Below are 22922 nucleotides of genomic sequence, written 5' to 3'. Positions count from 1 at the left end.
AAATCTAACTCAAACCACTTCACTCACAACACACCAACAAATTCTAAAGGCGTACATGCAGCCTCCCTCCTTCACTCCGCCGCTGTCGCAACGCTTCAGAACCTCATGTAGGCGCTCAACGCTTAACTTTTATCTCCAGTGAAGACGGCTGCTCCTGCTCTGCTCGGGTTTGTGATATTCTCCTTTTATGCGACAGGACGTCGTCGATTTCTACTGACTTTTATTATTTCTCCCGGAGGACACCAAGTAGACAAAGAATTTTCCAGTCATCCCTGCCAAGGTAAGTTCAGCTTTATTATTATTATTATTATTATTATTATTATTATTATTATTATTACACTACCGAAATTTAGTTAAAACCTGCAATTCCTCACCTGATCACTTCCTCGCCTAATCGTTTTCTTTAGAAGAGGAAGCAAAACGTTTCAACTGGTGCTAAAATAAAAACCCACGAAGACTCTAAAAGAGATCCCAGCGAGGAGGTTTCAGGTTATTTGTTGGCATTAAATATGCCGTCTTAAACCCAGGCTGTCACTGATTTTATGTGTGCACAAATACGGGTGCAATAGGTGCACACAACAAACTGATTTATTATATTAAAGAAAAGAAAAGAAAAGAAAAGAAAAGAAAAAACGGAAATATTGTAAATCACATCAGTAAATCAGTAACTGATAAAATTACATTGTGATAGCTTCTGATACTGAAAACAAGACCAGACTCAGCGCTGGGCTGAAGTTCTCTTGATGTAATAATGGGCTTTTAAATAATTAATTGATTCCTGGAGGTCATATTTTACCAATTTCACACTCACTCACTGATCCAGGACTGCTACAAGGGCGTCTATCCATGTTTACTGAGTTAAGTTTCAGACAAAAATTTCCCACACATACACACACACTGCACTCGTGTATTCTGCGTAAATTAATACAGGATAAGGGCAGCAAAAATGGGAAACTGTGGAGGCGTCCAGGCTGAAAAGTTCACCGGAAAAAAAGAAGAAGAAAAGAAGGAACATTCGGGCCTGCTACTGAAAATTATTCCTGGGCCTCCTCTGTCTTCTAGCTCTCCTTTGCCTCGGAAAATAAATAATTCATAAGACAATAAACCAACACTTCATTTGGATGGATCCTGTTTGGGGAGGGGGGGTCACAATTAGGAGTTTAGCTCAATCAAGCAAATATCTACGAGAGTTTAATTTCTTTACTTTTGCTGATACTTTATGCTTTTTTCCTACTTTATATCAGCAAATTTGCGATGAAATCATAATTAACGCACGAGGATTTGCAGGAAAGAAATATAAAGAAAGAGAGCCGGGTTTGATTTGCAGGAAGCTCTGTGGACTCACACCAAACTGCAGCTCGGTTAGCTGCCACCTGGATCGCCTCGTTAAATTACGAAGAAAAAAAACATTTCTGATAATTAATTATTGGACAGAGTAATTATTATCGAGCGTGTGTGCGCGCAATTGGTTGACGGGTGTGTTTTAAGTGTGACAGATTGGGATGAGGGGGTTAAAACCGTTGGATATTGAAAAGAAAAAAAATGCAACTAATCAAGAGGCTCAGTGGGGATAACGCGTGAGGTTCACTGAAGTTGAAGTGACAGCAGTCAAAATTTACCAAGGAGCAAATTTGTTTATTTAAAAGAACTGCAAAAAAAATGTATCGAGAAAGCATGTGTCCATTTTTCTTTCACTGGTTCAATATTTTAAAATGATCTCCTTCTTACATAAAAATAACACAATTTATTCACTAAACGAACCTGAAAATTCAGTAATTTTTACTCTAAATCACATCAATATGGGCGCATATTAATCTTCATCATAAAAATGTAACGTTGACTGTGTGCTTTGTCAGACTAAACGGACTCAGACGTTTTAGTAACAATCAGTTCAACTTCAGCTGTTTTTCTTCTCATCCAATCGATTATTACATACATACAATCTAATGTTAACATAAACTAAATAATATTCAAAAATAAAAATAAAGTTAGTTCCTAATAAAATAGATAATTTGCCAGCAACTTTTATTTATTTTTAGCTTTTATTTTGAAGAGATTTATCTTCAATTCATGGTGTTTACTGTATAAAGGAGATAGTGGCTTTAACCTGTTGCAATCACAGTGCTCCTTTCTTTTTATTCGTTTTTTTTTTTATCTTAATCGTGGGAGGGCGTGTGGGGGTTGCAAAGATGAGGACAGCTGGAGAAGTGGCTCGTGCTTTTTAAGGAGAGCCATGCGCTCTGGAAAGGACTTATTTCGCCACAGCGTCACGTAAATAGAGCCAATATCACTTCACGAGAATATCCGTCTTCCTCTTCTTTTCTTCTTCTTCTTTTAAACAGGTGCCAGGTGTAATACGGACCACACGGCGAACAGAGGACACCGAATACTCCTCGGGAGCTCCATCAATTTTCAAAATTTTCTCCAACTTCAGCACTCAGACAAACATTAGCATGATGTCGTATCTAAAGCAACCACCTTACACAGTTAATGGCCTCAGCTTAACTACTTCCGGCATGGATCTTTTACATCCATCAGTGGGCTATCCAGGTATGTTTAACCTCTTTGAAAATTAAATAAGATGTGATCACACAGCCTGAAAATGACTTAGGGCTCCTTGCTATTATGTTACAGCAATTAACCAGCCCTTCATATACCTTTTTAATTCACGAATTATTATTGCGTGTATTATTATTGTTATTCTTTCTTTTTTTTAAAAGGAAAACAAATATGAAAAATAAATACATTTATTAGACTGACCAGACCAATACAAACAAAAGGTGATGGAAAGTAGTCTACAGAAAACTTCTAGCGCACACAGCTTGGAGTGAGGACTAATCCTCAAGTCTCTCCGTGTGTGATTTTATTTTTAGATGTGGCTCCAGAGGAAATTACTGGCAAATTACTTTGATGTTTGCATTAAATTTTTTGGCACGTTAGACTCAAAGATGTCAAGTGCTACAATTTGCCACCGGGTTTTTTTTTTGTTTTTTTTACTCTCACAGGACTCCTGCGTAATTAGTTTCAAATTTGCCTTTGATGACTTTTTTAAAAATTGTACATGTATACATAAATAACCTATGCGATTTTTTTGTTTCTCTTGCACTTACAGCCACTCCACGGAAGCAGAGGCGAGAACGGACTACTTTTACGCGCGCACAGCTCGACGTTTTGGAGGCGTTATTTGCTAAAACTCGGTATCCTGATATATTCATGCGCGAAGAGGTAGCGCTGAAAATCAATCTACCTGAATCCCGGGTACAGGTGAGTCAACTGACGCCAAGGCATATTTAAAATATTGTTATATATTGTAGAATGAAAAAAGTGGCTTTGTTATTTTTTATTTTAATTTGAGAAGCATCAAACGAAACATTTCACTCTGGAACCTGTAAAGTATTTTAGTATTTTAAATAAATAGTATTTTACCTGTACTTGTATTTGATTTAATCTGGGGAAAATATATTTCTAACTCATTTGAAAGGAAACACAAGCATAAAAAAATTATTTTTTATTTTATTTTATTTATTTTTTGCTTTATATGTACTCTAAAACGCCCCCCACCTCACCCCGAACAGCAATATATTTACCGTGTTTTATAATATTTCAGTTATTAGGACTGTTCCAATTACGTTTAAATAATTTTACTGGGGCAAAAAAGCCTTTTTATACATACATATAGCCCCTTTCCTATTTTAAACGGTTAGTATAGCTTGGTTAGTATTTATGGGGACATTGTAATGAATGTGTTCAATTATGTTCCTGCTTTAGGTCTGGTTTAAAAACCGGCGGGCAAAGTGTCGCCAGCAGCAGCAGCAGCAGCAGAATGGGGGGCAGAACAAAGTGCGACCTGCCAAAAAGAAAAGTTCCCCAACCAGAGAAGTGAGCTCGGAAAGCGGGGCCAGCGGCCAGTTCACACCCCCCACCAGCACCACCACGGTCCCCGCCATCTCTACCAGCACCGCGCCAGTGTCCATATGGAGTCCGGCGTCCATTTCTCCCCTCTCAGATCCCTTATCTACCTCCTCCTCTTGCATGCAGAGGTCTTATCCCATGACCTACACACAGGCCTCGGGCTACAGCCAGGGCTACGCCGGGTCGACGTCCTACTTCGGGGGTATGGACTGCGGCTCTTACCTCACTCCCATGCACCACCAGTTGTCAGGCCCGGGGTCAACTCTCAGTCCGATGAGCACAAACGCAGTCACAAGCCATCTGAACCAGTCCCCGGCGTCCCTCTCCACCCAGGGATACGGGACGTCCGGCCTGGGCTTCAACTCCACAGCAGACTGCTTGGATTATAAGGACCAAGCGGCATCGTGGAAGCTGAACTTCAATGCCGATTGCTTGGATTATAAGGATCAAACGTCCTCGTGGAAATTCCAGGTCCTGTGAACCGAGCAATCAGCTATCAAAAAGTGCACAAACAGTGACGACCACACGAGACACAGCGCTGCCATCCCTCAACAGAACACTTCAGACTGGGTAAAAACGTGAGCCTGGTACACCGAGGCAGGGCTCTCAGGGTGGCCTCTAGTTTTTGGCATGATGGTCTTTGGTCCTCCTAGAGGAGAAGTTAATGTATTTTAGCACTGGCAAAGAGATTTCCCCTCTCCCGTTTATTCACCGGTTGTAGCCCTTCTTTATCTGTCAGTGCGTACCTATGTGCGTAAAAAACAGACAAACAAACAAAAAAACACCACCTGTTGAGGACGTCACAGAGTGGACTCAGAAAGAAAAACACACCACAGCCACGGAAGTAAAAGAACAAAACTCAAGTTAATAGTCCTGCTGAAGTGCTCGGGATGGACAGACCTTCTTAAAGCTTCTTAAACAACTTTGCCGCCCTGCCGGCAGAGTGTGTGACACGAGGATGGCGTGTGGACATGGATGCACTACTTTATTTAAGAAAAAAAAGTGTTTATAAGGAATCAATATGTAGTTTCTAAGAGACAATCAGTGTGCGTCTTATATAAATGGTACATATGTGGTTTCTTTTTCTTTCTTTTTTTATCTGTGCTAGCCTTCGAAACTGTGATCTGTTGTATTGTATGCAATTTGTGAGCCCCCCCTCCCCCTCGCATTGGACTCTCTGCTGTGATTTTATTAGATTTCTAACTTTTTCGTTTTCTTTCGTTTTTGTTTCTTTTGGGGTTTTTTCACCAACGAAAGATGCTAATGGTTATTTTTACTGCATCACAAAGAGAGACGAGACTTTCCAAGCACATGGTGGATGGTAGTAATAATCAAGGGTTAGCCATACTGGAAAAGACTCTCGGCTGCTGAGAGCTCTACACTTGCTTCCCCTCCATTGATCTCAACACACGGTGATTGTGGATCCTTTACTGGCTCCAAAGATGGTGTGACCTCACCGCTGAAAAGACATGAATAAAGGTCCTGTGAGCTTACTCTTTCATCAATAGACGATCTGTGTGTGCGTGTGCGTGTTGGAAATTAAAGTGGAACCCTGGCAATGTGCGCAAAAATCATGGTTGTTTAAGGGGGGGTTCTTCGTTTTCTACGACTTTAAGACCTAAAAATGGAACAGAACCTTTGTGGGTACTATTTTTTTTTTCAATCGAGGCTGCGGTGGTATATGTGCGTGATGAGGCAAAGAGGGAAAACCAGAACTTTCGCATTAATTAAGCCAATAATGGCCGTCTGAGTAATAATTAGCCTACACTTGTGCGTGCCGACCAAACTCTGTTTTCTCACGCGTAATTAGTTTTTCTATCACGTCTTAAAAACAGCCCAACGCATTAACGCCCATGTGTTGTCTTTCGATGAGTTTCAGAGCCATCCAGTGTTCATAGTGGTAATGCGCCACATAAACTTAATCCTCTCCTTTCCCTTTATTTAATCGCAAAAGAAAAAAAGAAGAAGAACGAATTAATGCCGCATTGTTTCCGGTAGTGCAATTCAGACAGTGAAAGAGAGTGTGCGGTTTGAGAAAGCAGTGTTTAATCCCGGACTCCAAGAGATGTTAATCCCAATATTTTACCGGCGGGGGTTTCTCTGGGGCGCAGGGCAGCCGTGGTCCTATTCAAAGCCCGCGCGGCATGGCTTTCCACGCCTGATCCCTGGATGAGCTCTTTAATATAAAGGCTAATATTTAGTGTTTCACAAGTGCGCTGATATGACATCAATATATCAAGAAACAACGTTAATTTGCTCTCACTGCCCTGAAAATAGACCAGTGAGAGATACACATAAGCGAAAAATAAATTAAAACATACAACACTTGATTTTGGTTTGCTCTGTTGTGGGGTTTACAGTTTAAGAAGTGCTTATAGCAGTGCAGTTGTACAAAAGTAAGAAATTGGCTCAAAAAGAGGGCAAGAAAAACTCCGCACAATATTCCTGTAACTTTATTCCCACATGCGCGGTGTGTTTAATTAAGTGCAGAGGAGAGGTTATGTCTAAAGGGGGAAAAGAAATCAATACATTTTAGGACTCAAGAGGAGAAAGCTGCTTTTAAAAGAGGGTTTGTTGTTATTTACTTTTTATTGCTCCAACTTTCAAGTCCGACGTTACTCTTTAAGACGACAGACAATAAAGTCAAAGCGGGTATGGGATCTGTAATGACTCGACATGGTTGTGCAGCGGGCTAATTGTTAGAAGTCCAACATTCAATTAGCATCCTTGACATTGCCAATAATCTCTCTTTCATTGGAGTCTCCGCTAAAGGATCACACTAATTAAAAGCGTTGCTTGAAATAATCGAAGCGTTAAAGAGAAGAGCGACTTTGATTCCACTCCTGCGTGGTCAGAAAATAGGTGTGTGTGCGTGTGTGTTTGTTTTATGAGGTTGAACTGCAGTTTAGAAAGACTTAATTATATAACAGGCCGTATAACTTATTCAAGGTTGAAGCACAAACAGCAGATTATTTATGGGTTCTCACTGCTGGATGCTCCTTTTAATTTAGCCTATTACACACGCAGATTGCAGCGTTATTCAACAGTAAATTACAGCCTAAGTTCGCGCAGTGCACCGCCAGGTTTAGCAACATACATGTATTTCGTTATGGTCATAAACAATGAAGCAATTGAACTCGGAAACAATAGCTTTGGTTAGTGGGTGACTGAATATTCATGAGATGCGTCAACAACTCCTTCATAGAGTCTGCTGAGGATGGAGGGAGGGGGTTCAGACTGCAGGGTCACTTTCAAATGCCAGACAAGGAGGGAAAAACTGTAAGAGAACGAGACAAGGTGCAAGAAAGGGGACTGGAGAATAAGAAGCATGGCAAAGGTTTGAAGATGACTCCCTTCAGAGACTACCAAAAGGCTGGTAACCCTGTTAAATGTAATCATACAGCAGCACATCACAAAAAAAGTGTAGGACACTTAAAAAAGTGTGAAGAACCTACAACATTATGACAGAAACAATCTCAATCGGAATAAATGTACATTCTTGAAAAGGCATGATGAGTCCCACAATTACACTTAGGCGTCCGCACATGACATGAAGAATTATATATAAATATATACACACACCGTAAACATACTTGTCACTTTCGCATTTAATGCTGAGTGATTTAACCAATAGCAGCTGAAAGGTTCCTTTTCTCCGCTTGTTATTCTGACCCCGGAGTCTCGTGTCTTCAAAGTGCACAAGTCATGAGAGGGATTAGGCGTCCGGCCTTCACAATACTTCAATACTTCATACACAGCCTACAATGAGTTTTAATCAAGACCAAAGCAGTCCTGAGGAGCATATGGGACCAACAGACGCTGCATTAATCCCTCTTGGTTTTTGTCTAACAGCGGGCCGCGCAGCGCCCCTCATCCCCTGGTCTGCTGTCCGGTCTGTAACAACTGCGAGTCATCCTCTGCATCATCGGCCTGCGCAAAGTTTGCCGGTTGAGGCCTCAACGCCCGCGGGAGGAAATGGGGAGGATTACAAACCGAGTGTGTGGTCTGATCGGGGGTTGTGAAAATTAGACAGATGAGAGTAAGTGATCCTTTTATAAAATAAGGCAAAAAAAAAAAAAAAGACAAAGAAGAGGAAGAGAGAGAGATAAATATTAGCTGCTGAACTCAGTGAATTTTCATTTAAATGCAAAGAACACCAATTTTTATTACTGAGGGAGATTATTAAAATAGCTGGTTAGGAATATTGGACAGGTTTGGAAAAAGTGTAAACAATATTTAATGGCTCTGAATAAGAAAAAAAAACTGTAATTCAAAAAAAAGTCTTAAAACATGTCTAAAAGCCTGCATGCTTTGTACATATAGTATACTTGTATATATTTATGGCTAAAAATGTAATAATTCTTTTTAAATCAATAAAATGATGACTTTCAGGCGAATATGTACAAAAAAAACTAATACAAAATAATAAATAAATATTTTAAGCTAATCCAGCAGTATCCCCTTGAAAGTGCTTATCCAGGCTTAGTCGACATTTTCTGAAATTATTTAAGTTTGTGACATCATCAATTAATTTGATAATCTTGTCAAAGATTAAATTAAAGGGGTTTTGTATAGCCTACATAATAACAGATTTAGATGTTTTAAAAAATGAAGTCTAAAGAGATTTGAAGTAAGCGCAGTAAAAAGCATGTTATTTTAATTTCTCAGACTGCTCACACAAATCCGTGGATTTACAGAGATCCAAAACTGATAATGATACTAGGAAGCTAGACTAGGAGGTCTCAAAATGCAAAGGGCCACACATTGTTCGTGCAGCAGCAGCAGCACCGCAGAACCTGTAACCTCAAAAATATCCTCAGCATTATTTGCTCCACGGCCGATTTATAGCTTTCTGTGGTAAAAAAAAAAAAAAAAATGCATGTCAAGAGACTTTTTAAAAATTCTATGGCTACTGGGTCAACGGGGTCCTTTGCCCTGGTAAGTGCTCTTTAAAAAAATTTTTCACCAAATATGCCCAAACATTTGGCTTATGATGTTCATAAGCCCCACAGGACACAGCGGGCTTATCAGTTCATTAGCCACTTGATGGCCTATTTCAAGTTATAGTAGCTGGGAGGAGGGTGATGGATGAGGATACAACCATCCATTACTGGGGCATATTTTTTTAAGCTATTCAGAAATGTAGAAAAAACCCACCAAACCCATAAGAAGATTACCAGACCTCAGCATATGTTAAAAAACACATTACTACTATACTTATGGGTCAACTTAATACCTAGTTAGATAAAGCTCACCTAGTTAAGACTGGGCATCCATCCATTATTTAACAAAACAATTTTAGACACAAAGGTATATATAAGAAATGATACATTTATACTCTGCAATGATTTTAGTTTTTTTTAATTTATTTTGTAACAGTAACTACATTTTAAAAAAGCTGAAATTCAGCATTTTTTAAAACTCTTTGGATTAAATGTTTCCCAGACATTAAAAAAAATCTCTCCACCAGACAAAATGGAAATACTTTCAGTGTGGATTACGTGTCATCCTAATGGTGCCGAACCACGAGGAGAGAAGTGCTGAAATATTAAAAGTGTAACTGGTGGTTAATATGGCTCAAAAGGTCACACATATGATTTCAACGCGTAATATATTAAACAGAGCCACATATGGCTTCAAGTGAAATACACGAAATTCTCATTATTGTCAGAGGGGTGCAAACTTGGTATCATACGTCAAACGTGCACTGAGTCCTTAACAAATAAATATTTCTGTCTGTTACGAGTGCAAAAAATAAAAATAAAAAATGCATTAAAAAAATAACCAAAACTAATATTTCACAGCCTTCCTTTGATTCCCAGTTTTCTTTTAATTTTTTTGAGGAAGGCCTCTATATTGCATAAAATCTCCAGAAACAGTTAAATTTTTCCCCCACACTGCTGTCAAATTCAAACTTTCTAGCTCACAATATTTGTGCATGGTTTACTCCATAAAATGTAAAACATCAGCCAAAATGACTCATGGATATAAACTACTGTGTTACCCACATGCTATCCAGCTGAATCACAGCAAAGTGAGGATCAAGTGTTACTAAAAACAAGTACAAAACAATGCAAAGCACAAGAAACCTCCTCGATTGTGCCACTTAAAAACATTTACACAGCGAGTAAGCTTTTAATGCTCGTTTCTGTTTTACTTACTCAGTTTTGAAGGGGGAAATAGCGGGAACAGCTGACATTTGACATTACATGCAAAACCATGATCAAACCCAATAGTTAATGGCCTCAAACACACCTTTTGATCACAAACAGCTTACAAATTTAATGACTTCATGGTGAACTGAGCCAATTTCTCTCCATTCTTGCAGTATTCTCACCACAGGCGACGCAGAATATCAAAAACCCGCACAGTATATCTCAAAAGAGAGAAAAGAAGTTGTGCAACAATATACTTTAATAATTCAAATTAATACTCTGCCCTCTTAATTCAGCAGTGTCAATGAATTAATCCATAAAAGGCGATCTACTCCTCAGAGAATAATTTGCCATCACTAGCAGCAGAATGCTGCAGCGGTTTCCTCTTCCTCATCAACATCTGTATAGATCACGTAAGTGTTTCGGTTCCCCTGGTACCACTGAGCAGCGCACTAGAACAGATACCTGTGAAAGAGCCACTTCTCTCCTCCTCGTCAGGCTGCTAAGCCCACAAGACTCGTCGTTATAACAATTAACACAGGTACATGTGATGAGACCTCCCTGATAATTTACACCTTTCTAACCAAAACTCTGTGGTTTAATCTCCTGCAAACATCCCTCTCTTGTGAGACAGGCCTATAGGAAGAACCAAAAATTAATTAGCTGAATCCAACAGATTAGAGCTCAGAGACCGCAGCTCAGATGGACAACAGCTAGTTAGAGTGCAGAGATGGCGGAGAAGCAAATCAGCCCCAGAGGAAGAATTTCTTCTTTGCTTATTTCAATATTTCATTGAGTGTTATACATCAATGAACTGTTTCAGGGTGTCATCGCACAAAAAGCTAAGCCTTTTGAATTCACGGCCTTGCAAGTGTACGCCTTCATCCAACGTGCCTTGAATACATGAAAGCAGCCGTCTCCATGACACACAAGTTCAAAACACATTTCAAATTCTAGAAAAATCAATGCCAACATGACGGCGCGGCTTTTCTTCCAGCAGGAGTCAATCTTAACTTTTCACTTTAGTCCACTGCATGGTTGAATAAATGGTAAAGGTGGTTTTTATCTCTTTTTTATGAAATATTTGGGACACTCTCAAGACAGATGGGATGGAAATCCAGTAATTTAGCAAAATACGAACACATTGAGACAGTAGAGACTTGGTTTTAGAAGTACGTATATAGAAATTAAGATACTTTATTCTTGTTTCCGAGCTGGAAAATGAGAACGTTCACATATTGGTGGTAAACTTGAAAATATTGCTGCTAGTTTCAAAGCCATCAACACTAAAGCACAGCTTCAAATATGTGAATATAGGCCTTTTCATGGCAAATATTCACACTTATAATAGCAAGAAAATCAGAGTTGTAATTAAAAACAGTAATGATGGCTGCAGGGTGCAGGTATTGTGCATGAACCTGAGCTTTCGTTAATGTCATTAATTATACCTGTGCACATCCTGTTACGACGACCCAGAATGTGACAAAGGCTTATTGCCACTATAGTATGCACACAGCACATCTTAGTATTAAAGCTTAGAGAATCTGGATAGAAGATCATTTGACAGCAAATGCTTTGACTTTTCATAGCAGACTTTTCAAACTTTGACTGTAATAGGTAACATGGTTCCATCTGGTTTCATGTGTGTTTTTAAAAGAAAAAGCTTTACTGTGATTGAAGCCAGTAAACAGAAGATATATGGAGCAGCTGTTCACTTAAAAACAGTTGATAAATCTTAGAATTACCAGGATTTCTGAATTTATTACTGATGAAATGTGGTATATTCTTCATCTATACAATTACACCCAAAATCAGTCTGGCTAAACCAAACATATCTTACAGCAAGACCTACATCAGATGTTTCCACCGCTGATAAGACGACTTAGACCTTGATAAGAACTGTTCTGTCAGCATTTCTGTTAGGTCTTGATTGAACAGCTGTCTTTTGGTGGTGCTAATTCATCTCAATTCTGTTAAGGTTAGACTTGGCCTTTTCAGAACCTTAGTTAATAAACTTCGGGTCATGGGCCCTAACATTAATTCATTGCTCTATAAGTGTTTGGTAGGCATCAAGGCCTTTAATTGGCAGTGGAGACCCAAACCATGATAATGCCTCCACCATGCTGCACAGTTAGGATGAGGTGTTTCCCCCTCCAAACATACCACTGTGTTTCTTTTGAAGTGTTTTTTTTCTTCTTCCTTTTTACAACATTTTTACTCAGTGATTTTCTTACAGTGGACACAGGAAGCTTTCTGTTACCCATTTTCTAGCACTTTCAGGACTGCATATCAAATTCACCCCTAAGGAACAAGGGCAAGGGTCTTGAAATTTCTCAATTTGTAGTTTGTCTAACTTTGAATTGAAGGACACCCGGGTCTTTGAAAAGCATCTCTGTAATGCGTCTGTAATCAAAGCACAGCTCACACCAGTCAAACCAGCCAAAATAATCCTTTATATACAGATAAAGAAAACCCAGGCCGCCAATCTCATTTCTTTAACTGGAGCAGCTTTTGGTAAAGTCTTTAGCACAGATGTTAATTTACTTTGTCCAACCTAGACTGTGACATGGAAAGTACACTGCATACCTTTCGTAACAGGAAAAAATACGGAGATAATAATTTCTTTTATAAGTAATAAATCCATAAATCCTCGAATTAGTTGTGGTTTCCCTCGCAAATACTCTGTATCACTAACTGGCACAAAGATTTTTCACTTGTCTTCTAATATATCTTAAAGAACCTGCTTTTGTTTCAGTCTTGATGTCAGTGAAATACAAGATGCAGTTTGACTTAATACAAGCCTACATTTTACAGCACCAGTGATTATTTGGTCAACTGGGTAACACATAAACAGCAACAGTTGTCCTTTGAAGACGTGATGCTCTAGAGCCTGAGAGCCAATATGGCTGACAACAGGCAAAACTGCTCTTCATAATGTAACCCAGAGACTTAATATGGCTTAAGGGTTGAGAATCTCTTCTAAGCAAAATCTTCCGGGGATAATCAAATCTCTCTCTGTCTTTATACAGCTAATTTGACAGTTTCAAAATCCTTCTCTGATCAATTTTACCTCTCTTAATCCCCTCTCACCCCCCCCCTGCACCTGTTAGTCTGGGTCTACATGCGTGCCTCCCTCTCTCCTGAGAGCATATGGAGCAGTGGCTGACCCAGAGAGTCGTTGAGTGTGGAGACAGATGCAGCCCCCAACCCTCCACCCCTCCTCCTCTTCATCTACCCACCATGACCAGCCCAACCCTCCAATCCACCTGTTTGGGTCACAAACCACAGGGATGAGTGGCTGTGCGCGTGCCACACCAGCGGCTTGGCCACTGCTTTGTTATCCAACCCAAGACAAAAGGGTATTTAGGGAGACCGGCTGCCTGCCCAAGGGGAACACAATGCCATGAGGCTGGCAGGCCTGTGGACCCAGGGACGCCGATCACGTGCCGACTTTATGTGAATAAGCGTTAGGGGGCATCTGTTGTGTGTGTGTGTGTGTGTGTGTGTGTGTGTGTGCACGCGTGTGTCTAACCTGAAGTATTATGCCAGACGATGGGGAATTAGACAAAGAAGTATGATGTGGGAGTTAGAGGGAGGGTACTTAAAAACAATCACATCTATTAGAATTAAAAGAGGTCTACACTTGAATAGACTGCTGTAGTAATAGGAGGTCAACTTCTGCTGCAAATAAAAGGCATACTAAACTACTGTATACTTCTATATCACTGCACAGATCCATAAAACCGAACACTGCTTCGTGATTAATGAACTTCAGTGCAGGAAAATACATTGTCGCGCAGGTATTGGGGTCAAGTCATAAAGGTTAGCGAGGTTGGGTCAAGTCCGCTCATCCAAACTGAGGATCCTGACCCCCCTGCTGCGATTCAAGCTCTAACATTTGCAGCCATTAATAACTTTCCTTGAATCAGCTTTCATCGGAATAAGTTAAAAGATAGAAATGTGACATAACTGCCTGCGATCAAGACACTGTTCATGATCACCAATGGCAATAATGGACAAAAGCACGTACCCCCATTTTCAAAGTTGAAATTTAGCATTCAAGTAATAACATCTATACTTGATCTTAAATCGGCCTTAAAATGCTGCCACACAAGTGTCAAAGTCTTGAGTCACACTTGCAACATCTGCAAACATTCATCAAAATACTGTGTATAAGGCAACAACAGAGTTTTTGCTGCTCTACGCAGCCTGATAGTCAGTACTTGATATGAGCTACTCTCTACACATATCTGGAATCATCACTCCATACGAGCTGTCGCCACTGATTTTTAGTCCAGTTCTTGGATCAACTGAAGGGCCACATGCATTTCTCAGGTCCCATGTTTGCTGGTTGTTGTTTGATTTTTTACTGTTTCTTAAGGACATGACGTTCAGATACTGTTCTTGCAGTAGATGTAGAGGGTTTATAATTTTTAGGCCTGTCACTTTTTATTTTATCCTCCATTTGTCCAGTTTCCTCAAATCTTTTAATGAACGCTGCACACCACACTGAGATATGCCAAACTGTCAGCTAATAGGTCTTTGAAACCACCTTCTTGGTGCTAAAATGCTATTTTATGCCTCTTAAACTGAGCTATCATTTTTCATAAATTCACTTACAGAAATGGGAACAAATGAGGTGTTCTTGGATGCTAGTAACAAAGTGCCTAAAGATACATTTTAAATTGGGTGCTTGTTAAGTTGTCTGTTGTATTTAGGCACAACACTGGCTCATCGCTTGAGTTAGGTGGCTTTTTATAGGCTTGAATAATTCATAGGTCAGTGTTAAGTGGTTTAACAAAAACAAAAAAAGAATGACTTCTTAAGACCCCATTAAAAAAATACAAGAATGTCTGACTCTGTCAAGTGCTTGTTGTAACTTTTTTTCACAAAAGTCTTGGTTTTATATTCCTTACATCAAACATACCAAGACATGTTGGTCTCAGAGTACGAGTCTCAAAAGCAGGTCATACAACTTGGAGCTGGTATAAATGTTTAAGTCTGTTATGATATGGAGTTCATTTGCCCGGTCCAAAAAACAAAAACACACTTTTTTCCCCCCCGTGTGCGTCTTTGTTCAGCCTAGACGATATTACATCATTCTGGCAGGGGCGTTTGTATGTTATTGTGTCTATTGTGGCTTATACAGTGTGTCATGCTCTCTCAACAGGCACGGTTACACATGGCTTGTGGCGCCCTGACCTACAACTCCCCCTCTTGTTTGTCAGCAGTTGTTTGGCCTACTTTCATAAAGACAAACACAGCCATTTGTTTTGTTTTGCATTTCCATGAAAATGAAAAAAAAAAAAAAAAACACACAAAAACTAAAACGGGGGGGGGGGGGGGGGGGGGGATTGTTGTTGTTGCTGAAAGGATAGAGGAACTCGTGAACGCCCTTAATAGATTCCAACCCAAGTGACAAGATTTTGCCTGTTAAATTATGACTATTACCCCTGAAAAAAGATAATCAATTTCCCATCATGCTTTTAATTATCAACAAAACCTTTTTTGTGCAAGTTTTAGGCTCTTCTTCAACCTTCTGGACACCAACTGAACTACGAGCCATTCAGCCGGCAAGCCCTCCAGCTGAATCTGCCCCTCCCTCCTCTTTTCAGTCTATGGACAGCAAGGATGCTACAGTTCATTAATGAGTATGCTCCGTAGCTCTTTAAGAGTCCTTAATTACACTGTGACACCAGTCAGCCCCAAACTAGGAGGGGTACAGAGGGGAGGCACGCTGGGGGAGGGGAACAAAGTCCACAAACCTCGTTTCATAGAAATCAAAAAGGGGCACCTAACCTAGTCAGAATTATCAGTCAACCAATCTCATTCTGAAGAAAAATCAATTGTTTTGACACGAGGAACTTGATCAAACAAAATTGATTAGGTCTTTCAAAAGGTGTGACATGGATAGCACTCTGGGGCTAGGCGATGGACTGTGGCAAACACATGTGATTGAAAAGCTTTAAATGGGTGTCAAACAAGCAGGGACATAATGTTTGACTTAAATTATCAGCAGTCCCACAGGAGGCTTGTGGGATCGCTCCCCGGAGCCGGGTGTGTGTGCAGAATACAAACAGGGGATTCACCGGTGACCAGTGGGTCAGCACTGGAAGAGGGATGGGTGCCGGTTGCTCCTGTGAGACTTGGCGACATTCCTACGGCAGCTTTTTTTAATTTGCTGGACATGACCCCTCCTAGCAGGCGGTCACAGGGCACACAGCACTTCTAACACACAGCCACGGTTGCTTTGAGTGCGTGTTTGCAGCGTAGGTGGGAGGAGAGGGGGGGTGTTGTTGTTGGGTCCCAGATGGGGTAATGGGGAGTTTAGCATCAGGATTACAATGAAATAGTGTGGCTTTGAATTGAATAGAGATTACCCCAAGCTCACAGTGGTTACACAATAACACTGCTCCCCAACACCTCCACCAACAGGACAGGGTGTGGTCAGATATTTAATTCATACCCGTCAAAATTATTCTAAAATATTAGAGCATGATAACTGTCCTGTGAAAAATTATGTCTCGACCACTTTTACTTTACACGTCATTTTAAAACCAAAAACGTTTTAATTTAGCCTCACAAATCCCCAGTTTTAGCTATCAAAGTCAGTGGCAAGTACTGCGTATGTATAAAAAAATAATAATAATAAAAAGTCCCCCCCCTTCATGGTCACAGCTGGTTATTACTGCATTTTAAAGTCAAAATATGTAGTTGTAAAAATTGCAAAAGGCGTTCCTTTATGCTTTCTCAGTTATTCTCCTCTTCATCTTTCTTGCTTCTACATCACATACATACGCCAGGATGACTGACTAATCTGTTTGTTAAACATGTGTCTTGCCTCTGAACTCCCCAGCTGCTGGCCAGTCAGCCAGCCCAGGGAGATTGAAATGTTAAGAGCGGTGAAGACAGGTCCACTAATTAAATTCCCCAGGTTAATCCCAGCCGATCCCCTCACCACACTCTCCAACCCGCAAGGAGACAGGAGGAGGGCAGAAACCAGGGGGAACAACAAACAAACAAACATTAAGCGCTAACAATGGATGCATGAAAAGAATAAAATCACAAAAAAACTGGATGAGGAACTGAAAGGACTGAAAAACCACATGTGGTGAGTCTCATTTAAACAAGCAAGCATGCAGACAAACATGCATCTGTGTGGGGAAGGGTGCAATAACTTCAACAAGCATGTGTAAAGCTAAAAGGCCACAATATTGGAAGAATCTTCATAAACAGCACACGAAAGCTCATCTACTGCTTCCACGTTGACAGCCATCACATTCCCAGGACTGCTTTGAAGAAAAGTTCATCAACACCAACCTCAGCCCTGTCATCGTCTCAGCATGTACAGTGGTCTCACGTCTGACCCTTTGCCACTGTACAACCGAGGACAGCTGACCAATGACTATCAAACTATGTGACCTTGGCAGCATCACAACAGGTGCTGCATTCCACCTCCTTAAGGTGTCACAGCTTCAGGTTGCAGAAACTACTTTCAAGCTGGCCTAAGAAATAACAAACTGGCTTTCAAAGAGGTTTCATCGTGACAGAGACCTATAATTGATCGCCCAAAACAATAGACATGAGCATGAAGTAATGACGAAAGAAAATGAGCTTAAGTTGGGAGCTGTCAAGTCTTTATACAACTTTTAGGGCACAAACACCATTACAGACAGAAAACAAATCTTATCTGCCTTTCTACAAATCAAGATATTTACCATGTCGTGAGCAATGGCAGAACAAAAAGAGCACAACCTCTCCCAAGGCAGCTCACTCTCTGGACAGTATTTACTAATAAGGAAATAATACTGAATTTTTTACATATTCACTTTGTTTTCTTTTTTCTTTTTCAGCATATTTTAAAGAGGCTTTTAAGCACAGTAAAAATCAGATACTTTAAATACACAAACATTATGCAGATGTATGTAATGGGTAACAGGTACTGATTTATAAGTACCTGGACATGAATAACTTGAGCTCATTATAAAATATCATATAGTTCAAACTAAATAGGCAGAATATTCACTTTCTCCTGACAACACTTTCCTTAAAGCTAAAACACAGTTTTCAATCAATTTCAAAGAAAAGCAGATATGAAATGCAAAAGTGAGGTCAGAGGTCAAATGTGACATGATACTGTAATGTGATATTTATAACCTCCATATACCAGTATAATTTCATAAATGTTGTCCATCCAAGCAAAGGCAGCAGAATTTTAACCACAGTTGTAAAGATAAGATATTTTATTAAAGTTTGACCTTATTTGAAGAAGCGCTCAGTGCTCCAAAGTACTGTGATATTTACAATCCCCTCCATACATGCCTCTGTATCAATACAAACAATGGAATAGCTCTATATAGCATTAGTATCATTTTGACCTTCAAATCAAGCTACTGACGTTGGCGAATAGGTCAAAGGTCAGCTGTTATATCTTTATACTGCATTTTCTATATGTTGACGATACACGCCACACTTGTAAAAATCATAGTTGAGTTTGAAAGATTTTTGTCAATTTTCTAAAAATAAATTATTGAGTTGACCTTGAAGGCCTGAGTGGATTTAAGCCAAATTTTAATGGAAAGTTTAAATCATAATTCACTGAAAACTGAACAAACTGACACGTACGCAGGCAAACGCTACCATAAACATAAACATAAATAATTACTGTGATCCTTACTCAAGCACACAATTTAACTATAAATACCAAAAGTAACTGATTTTTGCATTGGCATATCATATATCATTATATGATCCAATTATTATAGATAGGATGATGTATATGTGTAATTATCATTTTCATTAAAATAGCTAAATTGCTAAACTTATACCAGTGAGCAGCAATTCTGGCTGTAAATGTAGCAAAGTAGAAGTCAGAATATATATTTCTGAAACCTAGTGGAGCAGAAGTATTGTGCTTTAATAAATGTTATGTTCAAACAACACCAGACTGTTATAGTTAAAAATGAATGAAAGACACGTGCAGAACTTTCTGATACATCCACAGCAGATGCTTCATAACAAAGAAAAAAAACTATAAAAGTGAAAACATTTATTATCGTCCCAACTGATCTACAGCGTTGAGCAGATGAGGTGAATGCAGGAAGTGTAGATTACAAAAGGAAAACTAGAGCAGGTGCTTTTGTACAAAGTGGGTGTGGTTTGGGGAAGATGTGGGTGTACGACACAGCGTAGGCGTGCTGCGTCACAGACAACACGCGCCTGCGTTGTGGCTTCGCTCAGAGGTGTAATGCCTGATTAGGGGATTACAGGAAAGTGCTTCTTTGCAGTTCTGTGAGAAACAATTATTAACATGTTGGTGTCTCTAATCCTGGATAAACACAGCTTTTCAAGAACAACAGCGAGTCTTTCTTCCCCTCTTTTTTTTTAAAAAAAATCCATGTTTAAACCCTGTAGTCACTTGAACTCCAAAGCCTAACTAATACCAGCAGAGGAGACAGGCCAGTCTTGTGGAACATTGTCATTACAGAGGTTGTGCTCTTGGTGGAAGACATGGCTGGCCAGCAGGCCTTCACATCAACAGGGAAATCCAAATTTAGCTTGGGGAGAGAAAAGCATTGTGCTGAGCACAGCTTGTTGAAAGGGAATTAGACTGAAACATGTTCACAGCCTGTAATCTTTTATTTGTTTGTACACTTGTCTCATGTAATCTGCTTTCTAGTAATGCAGAGATGATTTCCTAAGTCATGCTGGGGAACCAGTGGATAATAGTTACAGGTGGGCTGTTATCACAAAGCACCGGAGGTTCGTGCAAATGTCAAGTTATCCACTTGCGATTGATGGACTCATAGGTCGCTACGAGTTTAAGAAGGAATTGTAACGAAACAGAAAACAGCAAGATTTTTCATAAAGTCGATGAGCCAATGCATAAAAAGCTAATAATTTTATAGATTTATGGGAATGCATTCAATATTATAAATGCTATTTAGTGCCAGTTGTGCCTGATAACAGTCAAGCAGGAAGCAATCAACCCACTGCTGATGCCTGAGCCACCAATCTACACACTTACAGACCTTACCACACACACAGACACACTTTATCATTTCAGTGTAGCCTGTGGCTCTAAAATACAGCACATCAAAACAACCTGTAAGTTTCATTTCTGATGCCCTTGAAACCTGCTGACTGGCCATACTGTCCACTACCTGACACTTTGAAGCGTGCCTCATCTCAGTCGTCTCCTCTGCCGCGTTTCTGTGAGGTCCTGAGAAGAAACGATGGACAACATGTCACGGCCTCGTTTTTCCTGCTATGTCAGTGTAACAAAACCCTCATGCACCAAATTTGAAAATTCAATCAGTGGAGAAATTGGTATTCCTCAAACAAACAAAAAATACATATCTATACTGCACAGACTGGATTTTTTAAAAAGTGTGTAAGCATATCAGTTTGCTTTTTTGTCTCTCTTTTTTACCTCGGGTTTAAGTCAGTTTCCACAGAGAAAGGGGGCAGGGCAAAAGCAGTCCTAAAGGTGCTGGTGCTTGTATGTGATGTGGGGATGTGTTGTGCCCATCTGGCAGGACAGGGTTTAGCCCTAATCCCAGAGCCCCTCTGCAGGGGAGCCCCAGACTGTTGATCACTGCCCCCCTGCTGGTTCCTCCACACCCCTGACCTCAACACCACATAAACGCACAGACTGCTGGCAGAACAGAAGAACACAACACAACTGCACATAAACAGCAGAGCAGTGGTCAGCTTTACACTTCCATATTCCACTGCGGCAAATAGTGCCTTATGATATTCAAGTTGCAGGTCAGTACTGAGTTCGGTGACCACTAAGTACACAGAGGCAAAAGTGTCCGCTGCACAAACAGAAACACAGAGGAAGACGAGAAAGAAATGTGACCCTAACAGAAAGGAAAACAGAGAAACATACCCACACACATGCAGAGGGCACGGAGAGACTTGTTTTTGTGAGGCAATATGGAATAACTAATTTATCAAACACACAACTATAGACAGAGTAAATATACACACACATAATTACAAAAACATAGACGGATAGGCAAACACACAAAGACACCCAGAAGCAGTCACCCAGCCATACACACCACACACCTAACTACTGATAATCCCCCAGACACAGGAACACACACACACACTCACACACACATACATACAGAGCATCATTATGTTTATCACTGTGAACCAGCCCACCGACACCCATCATTCTAATTCCATTTGTCTGTTTAGATTCGTTTTGCTTTAATCCTCCCTTGTTTGTGCACATCTGCAAGCACTGCAATAGTACAGACCGAGAACGAGAGGAAGAGAGAGAGAGAGGTACAGAAAGAGACAGAAAGCAAAACAGAGAGAGAGAGAGAGCTCACAGGGAGCACTCTCCCTCATGACATCCTGGTCCCTGTAGCTCCAGCAGAAGGGGCAGACAGGCGTATCTCCTTGCCCAGGGAGAAGCTCCCTGTCCCAGCCACGGAGCCGTCGCCAGGCCCGGAGGCCCCTATAATCACTGCAAACAGTCAAACATCCAGTCACACAGGCTCTTACACCAACACAACATTACAGGCTTTTTACACAGTATTACACCACATCTTATTATCCCATTCAAGTCCCTCTATTAGCTCAATTGGATGGTGGGATTTTCATTTGTAAATTGAGGGATTTCAGATTAGCTTGTCTGTCAGCGATGAAATGCCCCCTGAGACTGTGAATTATGTGACCAATCACATATGAATCAATGCTTACACATGCTGCAGCTGCATGAATGGATGGTGTCAGCAAGAAGAATTAAAACAACTTTAACCTAGATTACGTGTTGGGTGTACAGTACACATATTTAATCAATGGTCACAGCTGCAATGCACAAATGCCACCGTTTCAATGTACACCCCACAATAAGCAGTGTAGGCTTTATGTGGCAAATAATATTCAGGTCTAATGGGGAATTATTAAAGAGATAAATATTAGCTTCCGTACACACCTAGCAGCAACATTATGCAGAACTGAAGCTGGTTGGTTGAAAGGAAACGAATGAATTACCCCTCTTCCTCCCCGGGCCTTCCATTCAGATACAGAGTGAGGGAAAGAGAGGCAAGAGAGAGGAAAAAAGGCACCCCGAGCTAGTCGAGAGACCCGGCAAATTATGAAAATGCCTCTCTGTGTCCTAAATGGAGGCCGAGCTCTTTAATGTGGCACAAAATTAGAACCTGGGGGAGGAAGTGTGGCCCGCTTGATTGGCGAAACCCCTCCTGGCCCACTACCCCCCTTCTTCTCAAAGCACACTGAGATATTATCCAGTGCCTAGTGGCGCTCTCTTGTACTGGGAAAAGTGAAGGACCCCAGAGAGAGCCCAGGGGCGTCCATAAAGGTGCCTAATTTGTCAGTTTACTCCTCAATTATTTAAATAGATCTAAGAAGGGAGCGGAGAATGAGGCTTTTTCCTGCCTCTTCTCAGTCAAAGCAGAGAGACCTTTCTCCACAGTAGCCATTTTCAATTACGCTCCGCACTGCTGTCTTTGATATACAGAAGTGCTGTAGTGGAGCGGGGCTGTATCAAATAAACAAATGTGTGTACACAAGATAACAACGGGAACTTGGGGATAATATTCAGCCTGCTCGAAAGAACTCAAAGTTATTTCACATTTACAAATTTGCAGATTAAAACAAACTTTGTGGACACGTGCACACACAGGAAGCACACAGACACACGCCGAACGTTTTTCATCTGCTAAAATGTCACGAGCGTATGATCGTACACACCGTACATTTACACTTTTATCCGTGAGGATTAAGGTACGGTTTGGATACAGGGGAGGGACCTATTGTTACTCATCCCTCTGCTCTCCTGTCCATCTACACCATCAACCTACAACCTCATCT

General features: G+C 40.5%; 1 protein-coding gene across 1 annotated transcript; it reads left to right on the top strand.

The window, feature by feature from the left end:
- Window positions 1-13: 13 nt before the first annotated feature.
- On the top strand, window positions 14-5413 carry otx2b (orthodenticle homeobox 2b). The gene is made up of 4 exons (XM_004540630.3): window positions 14-280; window positions 2343-2550; window positions 3113-3264; window positions 3769-5413. The coding sequence occupies exons 2-4, from the start codon at window positions 2454-2456 to the stop codon at window positions 4390-4392; spliced, it is 873 nt and encodes a 290-aa protein (XP_004540687.1). The 5' UTR covers window positions 14-280; window positions 2343-2453; the 3' UTR covers window positions 4393-5413.
- The last annotated feature ends 17509 nt before the right edge of the window (window positions 5414-22922 follow it).

The sequence above is a fragment of the Maylandia zebra genome, linkage group LG19 (assembly GCF_041146795.1).
Source record: "Maylandia zebra isolate NMK-2024a linkage group LG19, Mzebra_GT3a, whole genome shotgun sequence".
Lineage (NCBI taxonomy): Eukaryota > Metazoa > Chordata > Actinopteri > Cichliformes > Cichlidae > Maylandia > Maylandia zebra.
Note: the sequence above shows the minus strand (reverse complement) of the source record. Positions and strands in the feature narration are given on the sequence as shown.

What these genes read in the sequence shown, in the direction of transcription:
- otx2b (XM_004540630.3), top strand. Translation starts at nt 2,454, where the DNA reads ATGATGTCGTATCTAAAGCAACCACCTTACACAGTTAATGGCCTCAGC. An exon ending in TCCATCAGTGGGCTATCCAG is followed by an intron (nt 2,551 to 3,112) that starts GTATGTTTAACC and finishes TTGCACTTACAG; the next exon opens with CCACTCCACGGAAGCAGAGG. An exon ending in TACCTGAATCCCGGGTACAG is followed by an intron (nt 3,265 to 3,768) that starts GTGAGTCAACTG and finishes TTCCTGCTTTAG; the next exon opens with GTCTGGTTTAAAAACCGGCG.